Here is a 12233-nt window from a genome sequence, read left to right as displayed (position 1 = left end):
ATCACAAACGACTTCAGTTCAGCACCTGAAGGAACAGGTTCATGGTACACAGCAGGAACAGGTTATTAAGATCATACACACACACACACACTTTAAGAAATTTAATATGGGACCTAACTAGAAGTGCTTAACACTCTGTTTTTTCAACATGGCTGGGGGAGGGGACCAATATTTAATTACTCCTGTTGTCACATATCTAATTTTGTGTTTGCTTTCTGGCTCTCTTGCGGTCTACCAGCATCATCCACATTAGCGAAAAGTTACCTGGTTCCTGCACTTTGACCCCTAGGGGCTAGCAAGTGAAGATCATAATACTGCACCGTATGACAGACCTAAGTTCAGGAGTAAAATGTACTCACTAGATCACACAAAACGATGTTATATAATCGTACTTTAAAAAACCACCAAGAAATCCACTCACCTCACAATAAAATATCTTTTTCTCAGATTCTTGTTTAACATCTTCTGGTTTAGCATCATCCACATTGGTGGTGCTCATCTTGTAAAAGTGGATCAGAGCACTTTAAAAAACAATGAATTCACATCTTATTTACACATTTATTTTTTCAGCTTAAAACTATTAGTGGAAGAACACCTATATGTAAATTATTAGATACTTGAACTGCAGAAAACATCTGAATAGAACCTCTAACACAAAGCAAAAGCATTTTCTACGGTGGTCTTAATTATGCAATATTTTTACCACAAAAACAAGGACGAATATTTAGTTAAAGTCCAATAAGCTACTAAAAGATATTTGATCGTATTTGTTCACTGTATCTATCTTAGACACATACACTTCTTTGTAGTTATCTGTAGTTTTATGGCTTACAATCTTTTACAAATTGAAACGAGGAACACGATTCATTAAATTCATTTTCTTTACAATGCTCGACTGCTCTATCACCACACTTGCTTCGGTTATATTGGGGCTTTTCCGAACACAGAAGATGCACCAATTTTTTAATTAAAGGTGTGACTGTTAAACCTATTTAGTTAAAACTGGTGCAACTTTGTGTCTGGACACTCTTATCACACGTGCAAGCTAAGCTAATATGTACCCATCATTCAAGTGTCAATTTGAATATGATAAAATTCTAAGTTTGCCCACTAAAAAAAGGACGTTCCTTATTGCTATATTAGATAAAAATGTATTTTGGTATCATGTAAATATCCACGGTGCCTATGTTTTTCTATAATATATCTCACATTCAATCTGTTTTCATACAACTGTGTGCCAAGTTATCTGCATTTTATTCTGTTTTACTGACATCAGTAAAAGTATCAGGTATGTGTTACAGTTAAGGTGATCACCTGCATAACTGGCAATTGCTGATAGCTTTCAAGCCCAAGGCAGAAAAACTGAAAGTTATAATTTCCTGTTTCTTTTCAACACCAGTCCTTTTACACATTCTTCTATATCAGAAGTGAGGTAATGATTTGTAAATACCACTATTACTCAGCATTAATAAATTTAGCCATTATTAATCAGGCTTAATAAATCCTGCCTTCTCAATGAAGAAATATTAACATAGTCAATTCAGAAGTACACTGAATGACTACATTTGAAATATTTTCACTGATTGATAGTTAACAGGAAACAAGAATTATCATCCATTCACTGAAACCAAAGCTAACCAATATCCCAGCCGATACCTCCCTGCCATGGCAAGGGAAAACTAGCTAGCTGACGATGGTGACAGTTACCTTTCGCCACCATAGCAAGGTTGGGACTAAGATATCAGTCCAGCACATTTGAGTGGTGGCAGAGATCATAGGCATCCCCCCCACAGGACTGTGACAGTGGAGAGTGAGTAGCTGCACTAGAGCAGGTGCATTGGGCACCACTATCAGCATGGTTCTCAGGAGATGTAAAGCAGCCCGGATTACCAACACAGAGAACAAAGTGCTGAGGAGTGGGAGGATCCTCCTTTCCAACTCCTGAGTTACACAGTAATATAAAAAGGCCATAGTCACCAGCTGGGGGAGAGTAGAACTCAGAGCCTCAGGCCAGAGGAGATGAGAGGGCGTCAGAGGAACGTGGATGCTACAAAGAGACAAGAGCCACTGTAACCTAGGAGACTGACAACAGTACAGTCCCCCGTGCCCTGCCCCCAGCCCTTCTGCCACAGTCCTCCCCCATCTCCCAGCCCCTTCCCCCGTGGCCGGTCTAGCCCCGTGCCCTGCCCCCAGCCCTTCTGCCACAGCCCCTCCCCCATCTCCCAACCCCTTCCCCGTGCCCTGCCCCCCAGCCCTGCTGCCACAGCCCCTCCCCCATCTCCCAGCCCCTTCCCCGTGGCCTGTCGGCCCCCGTGCCCTGCCCCCGGCCCTTCTCCCCGTGCCCGGCCGAACTCCCTCCCAGCCCATGCAGATGAGACTAGGGCGCCCCCTCCCCGCTCCACTCACCAGCCGGCGCCGGGACACTCCCGAAGAAAATGCCAGCAACAGTGCCTCAGGGAATGCGCAACTACATCCGGGACCCCAACTCGAAACGTCACTTCCGCCCCTAACTACGGAGCCCGCGAGACTGAGCACGGTTACGGTACGTGAGAAGGAGGGGGGAAGGGATTGACGGCGGGACTCCCTCCCAGCCAATGAGAAAGAGAGTGTTACAACCAGCCAATAGGAGGGGGAGAGAGGAAGCCTCTAACCAATAGGAGGAGCGGGATCTCAGGCCGCTCCCTGGAGCGGCAACAGTTGAAGCGGGTGCGGGTCCAGTGCGCCTTCCCATCTCGGGGGCCGGAAGCGGGTCTGTGTGTGGCCACCCTCACCGCGGGGCTCCTCCTTAGAGCAAAGGCTTCCCTGCCCCCCCGCAGTATGGGAGGAGGGATAGCTCAGTGGTCTGAGCATTGGCCTGCTAAACCCAGGGGTGTGAGTTCAGCCCCTGAGGGGCCATTGGGACACACACACACACACACACACACACAAAAATCAGTTCTAGGCAGACCTCTAAACGGCAATTAAAATTGTAACAATGGTGCATGTGTTTGACAGTGAAGAGTGCTGCCAACTAACTTGCACACTTTTATCACAAGTCACCTAGTACCTGGGACCCTGTTCTTAAAACCCCGACTCCTGAAGTTCCATTTACGGGAGAATCCCAGCTTTAATCTTTAAGTTTCTAGCCTCTATGCTTATGGAGAAAACTTGCCTGCAAATGTGATCCCTAGTGGTTCAAATAACAAATGAAAAGAACCCATAACTTACTATGATTTTTAAGTATCAGAGGGGTAGCCGTGTTAGTTTGAATCTGTAAAAAGCAACAAAGAGTCCTGTGGCACCTTATAGACTAACAGATGTATTGGAGCATAAGCTTTCGTCAGACGAAGTGGGTATTCCATGTTTGTGCCATGCGTCTGACGAAGTGGGTATTTACCCACGAAAGCTTATGCTCCAATACATCTGTTAGTCTATAAGGACTCTATGTATGATTTTTAAGCCAACCTTATAAGTTTTTGGGTCCTGGCACTGGTTTCTGCACCAATAATCTATGCCTAGGCTATTGCAGCATTTAGGCCTCAATTCAGTGGGACATGAGCAGGAGAATACTTCCAGACACACTTCAGATTTGAGTTATTATCATGGGCTTTTTTTTTTTTTTTTTTTTTTTTTTTTTTTTTGCATTTTCAATGTACTTTGGCTGCTGGGAATTTATCAGAAGTCAGTGACCTTTCCAGTTCATTTCTTGGTCACAAACCAGCCTTATGGAAGTGCTAGCATTGCTTATTATATTCCCAGAGTTTTTAGTTTTCAATATTTGGAGAACAAATTGAGATTTGATATTATTTTTCATGTAAAAGTAAATATTTATTATCAAATGCTTAATTTTACATTTCTCAACAGTATTAAATGCAAGCTATAATTTAAGAAATACACATGAAAGCTCTAAAAGCGGTGTGGAAAAGTACAAAATTACATTCTAGTACACATGTATTAAAAATGAAGAAAATATAGTAAATTAATTTTAATGAAACATTTCTTTCTGAAGAAAATTCCAAGTTAAGAAACATATACATTTTCTTGCCTGCTTTTAATTAGCTTGCTATTGATATAGTTTTTCAGTCCATTACAATTGTTGTATGCAAAGCAGCACAATATATACTATTTTAAGACAACATATCAAAAGATTACTGTTTAATTTTCCCAGACTAAACATTTAAGGCACAAGTTTTTATTTTTTACTTCAGAAACAGACTTCAAAGAGAAACAACAGAACTAAAATTCATTTGCAAATTTAACACCATTAATCTGGGCTTGAATAGGGACTGGGAGTGGCTGGCTCATTACAGAAGCAGCTTTTCCTCTCCTGGAATTGACACCTCCTCATCTATTATTGGGAGTGGACTACATCCACCCTGATTGAGTTGGCCCTGTCAACACTGGTTCTCCACTTGCGAAGTAACTCCCTGCTCTCCATGTGTCAGTATATAATGTCTGCATCTGTAACTTTCACTCTATGCATCTGAAGAAGTGAAGTTTTTACCCACGAACGCTTATGCCCAAATAAATCTGTTAGTCTTTAAGGTGCCACCAGACTCCTTGTTGTTTTAGTTACTGGTGAGTCCCTCTGTCATACAACAATTCCACTGGCCTTGATTCACAGAATCAGGGTAACAACACTTTATTCTTCCTGCCCCAATAACAGAGAAACTGGGGATCCCACACCAGCCAAAGTAACCACTTTCAGTTGTTGTCCCAGGCTAGGCGGGTGGGTGTGCCTATGTAAACAAGATCAGCCCCTGAAGTTCTTTTCCACCCTCGCCATAATTCACCACCAGATGTCAGGGTAGAGCTTATCCTGACTCTGCTTACACAATGATGATGTGTACTCTGTGTATATAAGCACGCTATATATAAAGATATATTCACAATATAGTGGCACTGATCAGGAATGTGTTGATCTGGTGGGAGCTCTGGGCCTTCAGTCTACTTCAAGTAAATGAAAACTCTGTGCCTCTGGCCTCAGCTTGATCAGTTGCAAAAGTCTCTACCTCTTCCTCCTAAGGTGCAAGTTATTGAAATCTGCTTCCATATCCACATGTCTAACTTCACACACAGCCTTGCAAGGCCTAGAAGAGAAAAAAAACTCCAATGTTTCCAATGGGATATTCTCTACAAGCTGTGCCTCAGTCTGTTTTCCTCATAATCAGAAAAGAGAAGTTTTCCATCTCCAATTGGAACTTTAATTTTAAGGAGGGCAAAGGACAAATAGCTCAGTTCTCCATTATTTTTAATTTACATAACACTTTGAGCGAGGTGTAGTTTTTCCTCACACAAGGGAATTAATATATTCACAAGCCTTGAAAAGTATTATCTGAAGCTGTTTCAATTTAGTGGTAATAAAATCCACTGTGAGACCTTTTCTTAAGAGATACCTGTGGTGGGTGAAATTTGACCCTGAGCAGAGGGCCAGCACAAGACCTATGTACTGTACTACTAGAGATCTACTGTGGCTTCAACATATGGATTAAGGAGAGCTTAAATTATGCACAGGGCATATTCCTTACCACCTGGTTGATGCCTTCACTTTAGTAATGTCAGAGCTAAGGATCTGAGGGAAGATCAGACAGGTCCTTTAAACCTCAACATTTCAGGGCTCAGCCCTCCTCAACATTTTATTTGCAGGTGCACAAGTTTCAGATACTTCCCATTTGGTCCAGACTCAACCCTCAGGTTTCAATTTCTAATATATAGTCTAATGATCTGTATTTAGAGTGAAGAGACATGCATTTCATTACCATGTTTAAAACAGGTTCCAAGAAGGCAGTCTTTTCTATAAGAGCTTGGGTCTGATCCTTCCATTTTGCCACTTGAATATTCAAATCCCCAAACTGATGATCTATTAAAACTAGTTTACCAGCAGCACAGTCCTACTTTTGTTCCAAGCTTTCAAAATGAGTTTCTGTTTTGGTGGCCAGGGACTGTAAAGTGAAGGGCCTTTATCTGTGGTCTTGTCTACACTGGAGGTCCACCTCAATTTCAACCACTGATATAACTGCACCAGTGCAAACCCCTGGTGTAGACAGGTAGAGTCACTGTTTGCACTGGTAGAGTTTACCCCTGCTTGAAACCAGGGTAGTTGCATTGGTATAAATAATGGCTTATAGAGGTTTAATCTGTCTACATTAGGGATTTGCACTACTGTACTTACTTTGGTGGCTGGCCATAGATGGCTGAAACAGGCAAATCCCCAGTAAAAACAAGGCCTTAATGGGGAGCTTTAACAATCTTAAGAGACACCCCGGTTGAGGATTAAGAAACATGCCCTCTAAGGGAAGCATCTCCAGAGCCTTCTGGCTCAGTATGTCCTCCAGACTCAGATAACTTAAAAATAAGATTGAGAAGGTAAATCCTTTGCTTTTAGCTCCTCTGGACAGGTTCTGGGTGATGAAGTTTAGGAGCTATCACTAGACAAAGATAAATACAGAAATTATCAAGTAAACAGTAGGGCAAGGAGGAGAACTCCCTTTATCCTGAACTTAATACTCTGAGTTCATGTCAGCCAAATATTTGTCTAGATATATCATATATAATAAGCAGCTTTTATGACCGACTTCAAAATAAACACAAAAGGTGCCTCCCCAACACAGAAGTTAGAGCAGTGGCTATGGGAATATCAATTCAATACCAACTCATTAATGAAGAACTCCAAGATCAAAGGTTAAAAACTCTACTAAGGCCTTGGCTACACTTGCAAGTTACAGCGCTGTAAAGCCTCCCCCAGCGCTGTAACTCACTCCCCGTCCACACTGGCAGGGCACTTACAGCGCTGTATCTCCCTGGGTACACCGCTGCAGGTACTCCACATCTCCGAGAGGAATAACAGCTGCAGCAGAGTGGCTACGACTCACGGGTGTGAGTGTAAACGCTTGCAGCGCTGTACTAATCACCTTGTCAAGTGGCCAATCCTCTCCATTGTTGTGACCGGCTGCAGGAATGCGGAAGTGCCGGTTTCAAAGCTCGTACCACAGAGAAAAGCAAACAGTTTGCAGCTTGCTTTGAGTGAGTAAATGAATGAGCAGGGGGCCGGGAGTACTCAGCTGTACGAAGTCAGGTTTACCTCACAGCGCTGTACAGCTGCAAGTGTAGCCAAGGCCTAAAAGCAAACACCTCAGCCACCCTAGGGCTCTAAGCCAGTGGTTTTCAACCTTCAGTCCATGGACCTCTGGGGGTCTGCAGACTATGTCTAAGGGGTCTGCCAAAAGGTGACTATGAAAATAAAGTTTCAGATCCCAGAAAAGGCATTCCATTTTTCTGACCAATCAAAAGTATGTGAATACCCCCCACCTACAGGTCAAAACCTGGAAGTGTCATTACCACAGAAACCCACAGTTTAGCGCCCAGTGTCAAATGCCATGCCGAGCACTTGCAACATTTATAGTTGAATTCTGTTCAGTCAGTTTTCAACCTAAGACTTCTATAATAGGGGGTCCGTGGACCACAGGTTGAATTTCGAAAAGGCTCCAGCCCTCCATTAGAAATTTTTTAGGGTTTGCAAATGAAAGGTTGAAAACCACGGCTCTAAGAAACAGCGATGCAAACACTACTAGAAATAACACTTCTCCAAAGATGGCTTCTAAAATAGTGAAGTAAACCATGACCAATGGAAGAAAGCTGCACTGTTCAAAAGTGCTGTGTCTAAAAGTGCTGTGTTTAATAATCGGTAAACTGTGAATAATCTGCCATTCACATTGTTTATCAATCAAACTTTCATTGGATCCTTGAAATGTTAATCTTCCACAACATTTCAGTTATAAAAGCAGTAGCCGTCCCATAGTGCAACAATGTCAGAAACCACCCTCTAGGGCAGGGCTCTCAAACTCAAATGACCACGAGGGCCACATGAGGACTAGTGCATTGAACCGAGGGCCGCATCACTGACACCCCCGCTCGCTGCCTCTGGCCCCGCCCCCACTCCACCCCTTTCATTAGGCCCCACCCCTGCCCCACCTCTTCCCACTCCTTCCCTCCCCCAATCCAACCCCTTCCCCGAAGTCCCCACCCCAATGCTGCCCCCAGGGGGTGCAGAAAGGGTGCAGGGTGCGGCGGGGGCTCAGGGCAAGGAGTTGAGGTGCAAGTGGTGTGCAGGATGCTGCAGGGGGCTCAGGGCAGTGCGTTGGTGGGTGGGGTGCAAGAGGGTGAGGGGTGCGGCAGCTGGCTCGGGGCAGGGAGTTGGGATGCAGGAGGGGTGTGGGATGTGGCAGGGGGTTCAGGGCAGGGGGTTGGGGTGTGGGATGGGGCAAAGGGTTGGGGTGCAGGAGGGGTGTGGGATATGGCACGGGGCTCAGGGCAGGGAGTTGGGGTGTGGGATGTGGTTGGGGTGTGGGATGTGGTGGGGGGCTCAGGGCAGGGAGTTGGGGTGCAGGGTGCGGGCTCCAGCCCGGTGTCGCTTACCTAGACCGGCTTTGGCTTCAACCCTGGGTGGTGGGGCTCAGGCTTCAGCTTCGGACCCAGGTGGTGGAGCTCGGGCTTTGGCTTCTGCCCCAGGCCCCAGCAAGTCCAAAGCCAGACTTGGTAACCCCATTACAATGGGGTCACGACCAGTATTCCTCTACGTTTTTACATCCATGTGTGGAATGAATTTTGTTATGTGCACCAATACGGAGGTGATGTGTGACACATCACCTTCATATTAGTGCACATAACAAAATTCATGTGGCGGGGTGGGGCCGAGGGGTTTGGGGTGCAGGAGGGGGCTCAGGCCTGGGGCAGAGGGTTGGGTGCAGGGGATGAGGGCTCTGGCTAGGGGTAAAAGCTCTGGGGTGGGGCCAGGGATGAGGGGTTTGGGGTGCAGGAGGGGGCTTAGGCTGGGGCAGAGGATTGGGGTGTGGTGGGTGTGGGCTCTGGGGTGGGGCTGGGGCTGAGGGGTTTGGGGGTGCAGGCTGCCCCAGGGCTGTGGTAGGGAGAGAGGACTCCCCGCAGCCCTCTCTTGCAGCAGCAGCTCTGGGCAGTGGGAGAGGTGCTTCTCACCGGATGCAGCAGCTCCGGCGGGCCTGGGCCAAGTTGAGGGAGGGGCTCCTCTCCCTTGGCCATGGAAAGTCCAGGGCAGGTCTGTGTTGGGGCCGGGGGAGGGGCGCCTCTGCCCTGGCCACGGCAGGTCCACGCTGGGGCTGGTGGGGAGGGGCGCCTCTCCCCGCCCCGGCAAGTCCATGCTGAGGGAGAGGCATCTCTCCCCACCGCAACCCTGAGCCCCTGCGTGGGGCTTAATAGGCAGCTGCACGGCCATGCAGCTTGGAGGGAACTTAGGTCATGAACCACTTTGGGGTCCCGACCCACAGTTTGAGAACCACTGCTCTTGGGCTATTCTGTGCTTGATGAATGAGTAAACTCCCATCAATTATGGCAGGAAAGATGTCTGTACATCAAATACACTCCCATAGTGAGGGATTCTTACATTGTTTTTTATTGTCTCTGTTAACATTTATTATTTGCAAATTGTACTTTGCAAATTGTACACCAGTGGCTTACAAGAAACGATCTCCGTGTACTAGCTGTAACATTTACTTCTCCCTGTCCACGGAGAGGATAAAAGGCTCTCCATGGACCCATTTGTTATGATTGTTGTATGTGTGTGAAGATTTACATTAGAAATAATTCCATTGATAAATACCATATTCAGTTTCTGTATATGAGATATCTGATAACAGCTCAGCTGTAAACCAGTGGAGCAAATTCTAACATGATGCAAGTTAATGTAAAGGAGTCTAATTTAGACTCAGACTCCCTCAGATCACAAAGGAGTGTAAACTGGTGTAATTTACACATCTAGGAGCCTGTAGATGTTGGTTTACTTTAACTAACACATTTATATACCCTCCCGTGAGTTGTTTTTCTTGCTACACTCCTGCCTCCTGGCATCTCTTCATGTGAATTATACCATTTTAGATTCCCTTACACTCAGTCTCAGTGGGCTTGATCCTCTACTGCCTTGCACCTCCTGTCTGTAGTGTAGTTGTAGCCGTGTTGGTCCCAGGATATTAGAGAGACAAGGTAGGTGAGGTAATATCTTTTATTGGACCAATTTCTGATGTTGAGACAGACAAGCTTTTGAGCTACAGTAGAACCTCAGAGTTATGAACATCAGAGTTACAAACTGACCAGTCAACCACACACCTCATTTGGAACCGCAATCAAGCAGCAGCAAAGACAAAAAAAAAAAAAAAAGCAATACTGGATAGTACTGTGTTAAACTACTAAAAAAATAAAGGGGAAAGTTTAAAAAAAAGATTTGACTAGGTCAGGAAACTGTTTCTGTGCTTGTTTCATTTAAATTAAGATGGTTAAAAGCAGCATTTTTCTTCTGCATAGTAAAGTTTCAAAGCTGTATTAAGTCAATGTTCAGTTGTAAACTTTTGAAAGAACAACCATAATGTTTTGTTCAGTTACGAACAACCTCCATTTCCGAGGTGTTTGTAATTCTGAGGTTCTATGGTACATAAAGAAAAAGAGCTCTGTGTAGTTTGAAAGCTTGTCTCTCTCACCAACAGAAGTTGGTCCCATAGAAGACATTATCTCACCCACCTTACACTTTCTGTAGTTATTTCCATCTACGCAAAGTAAGTGTAAAATGCTACCATTCTGAGCTGGTAAAATTGACGCCCACTTTGCACAAATTTAAATGACTACCCAAGGTGCAAGGCAGTGGAGAATCACGTTCAGTGGGTCAAATTCAGAATTGATGTGTTAGGCAGGGTATGAGTTACCTGTTGGTAAATGGGAGAGAGTCTAAAGGAGTCTAAAAAAAGTCTGTAGTCCCAGTCCTGGAACTTGTTCCATAAGGGCAGATCCTAGGGGCCATACAGAGCCCCAGTAACTGTGGGGCTCCACATGGATGCAGAGTTTTGTCTGTGCGGAACAAGTTGTGGGATTGGATCCTAAATTTAGGAAACATGAACACAGACCCAGACAGAGGTATGGATTATGCCATCTTTAGACTCAAATCTGAATTAGTCCCAAAATAGTTATTGTAAGAGTAGAGTATGAGGGCAAGATTGTCACTCTCTGTGCCAGTGCAAGGATATAAGGAGGCACAAGGTGCCCCTTACTTCCCTGTGTGGCCTACCTGTATTGCAGATGAGAGAACGGGGGTGGGGCAGAGAGCAGCGTCCAGGAGGCTGAGTCACAATAACATCCCTGCTGTACTTCTGGAGCAATGCAACTATACGCTGCCCCTTACTCAGGCCAGATTGTCATCAGTTCTCAATCTCGCCATTACTGACTAGCAGTTACTGAAATGAAAACATTCTAACTAGTTGTAACACTTTGAATAAGAAAATGTTTACTCTAAGCTTTATAAAAATCACAAATACATCTAAGCATTTTCTTCATAATATGCCTTTTATATATGGGAAAGTGATTTAAAGTTGAAATAGTGCAATTTAAAAACAGTAGTGCAGGAAGCAAACAATAAAAAACAAAATAGAAGTTGTAGATTGCATTATATTGTTTTCAGTACAAGTAAATTAACTCAGCAACCTTCTACACGAAAGAGACCTAGGGCAAAATTTTCACAAGCACTTAAGTGACTTAGGGCATGTCTACACTGCAATAAAAAATCCACGGAACTTAGTCTCAGAGCCTGGTTCAGCAGACTCAGACTCGCAGGACTTGGGCTTCAGGGCTAAAAATTGCAATGTAGATGTTTGGGCTTGGGCTAGAGCCTGGGCTCTGAGACCCTCCTCTCTTGCATGGTCTCAGAGCCCAGGCTACAAACTGAGCCTGAACATCTACACTGCAATTTTATAGCCCTGCAGCCCAAGTCCCGTGAGCACGAGGTCAGCTAATCTGGGCCAATGGGTCTTTTATTGCAGTGCAGATGTATTCCTAGGTGCTTTTGAAAAATCCCATAATCACCTGAAGACTGGCATGGGAACTAGTCATGAAGTCAGGGGACAGTACAGTGACCAGTTAAAGAGACATCATCAAATAAAAAAAAATTGTCTGATTTTCTTTCCTATTAATGTTACAAGTAACGCAATTTTTGTAAGTGTATGAATTTAGCACTTTGTGTGTCACTATCTCTCCTGCATAATGGATAATTAGTCAAATTTTCCTGTTTTTTATGTGGATCTTTCAAAGAGCAACAGGGGAGAGATTAATATTTTTAATATAGGAAATGGGATTGGTAAAACATAAAAATTGTCAGGGTAACTAAGGAAGAGGTATAGTAGCTGAAAATAATTGTAGCTCGTTTTTGTAAGGTGACTGGATTTTGAGTTAACAGATTTGTAGAT

At 44.5% G+C, this 12233-nt stretch overlaps 1 protein-coding gene across 1 annotated transcript in view; it reads right to left on the bottom strand.

Annotated features, from left to right (window-relative positions):
• The window catches only part of LOC112107758, a 57544-nt gene extending 55046 nt beyond the window's left edge, over positions 1-2498 (bottom strand). The window contains exons 1-3 of the mRNA XM_029913365.1: positions 2407-2498; positions 1978-2047; positions 422-521 (exon numbers count right to left, since the gene is read on the bottom strand). Coding sequence (XP_029769225.1) covers positions 422-499 — 78 coding nt within the window. The 5' untranslated portion in view covers positions 500-521; positions 1978-2047; positions 2407-2498. The remainder of the gene's footprint in view (positions 1-421; positions 522-1977; positions 2048-2406) is intronic.
• Positions 2499-12233: the final 9735 nt, after the last annotated feature.

Source organism: Terrapene carolina, unplaced genomic scaffold (genome assembly GCF_002925995.2).
Source record: "Terrapene carolina triunguis isolate 2854851 unplaced genomic scaffold, T_m_triunguis-2.0 Scaffold613, whole genome shotgun sequence".
Classification (NCBI taxonomy): Eukaryota; Metazoa; Chordata; order Testudines; family Emydidae; genus Terrapene; species Terrapene triunguis.
The sequence above is the reverse complement of the archived record's forward strand: the minus strand, read 5'-3'. Positions and strand labels throughout refer to the sequence as shown.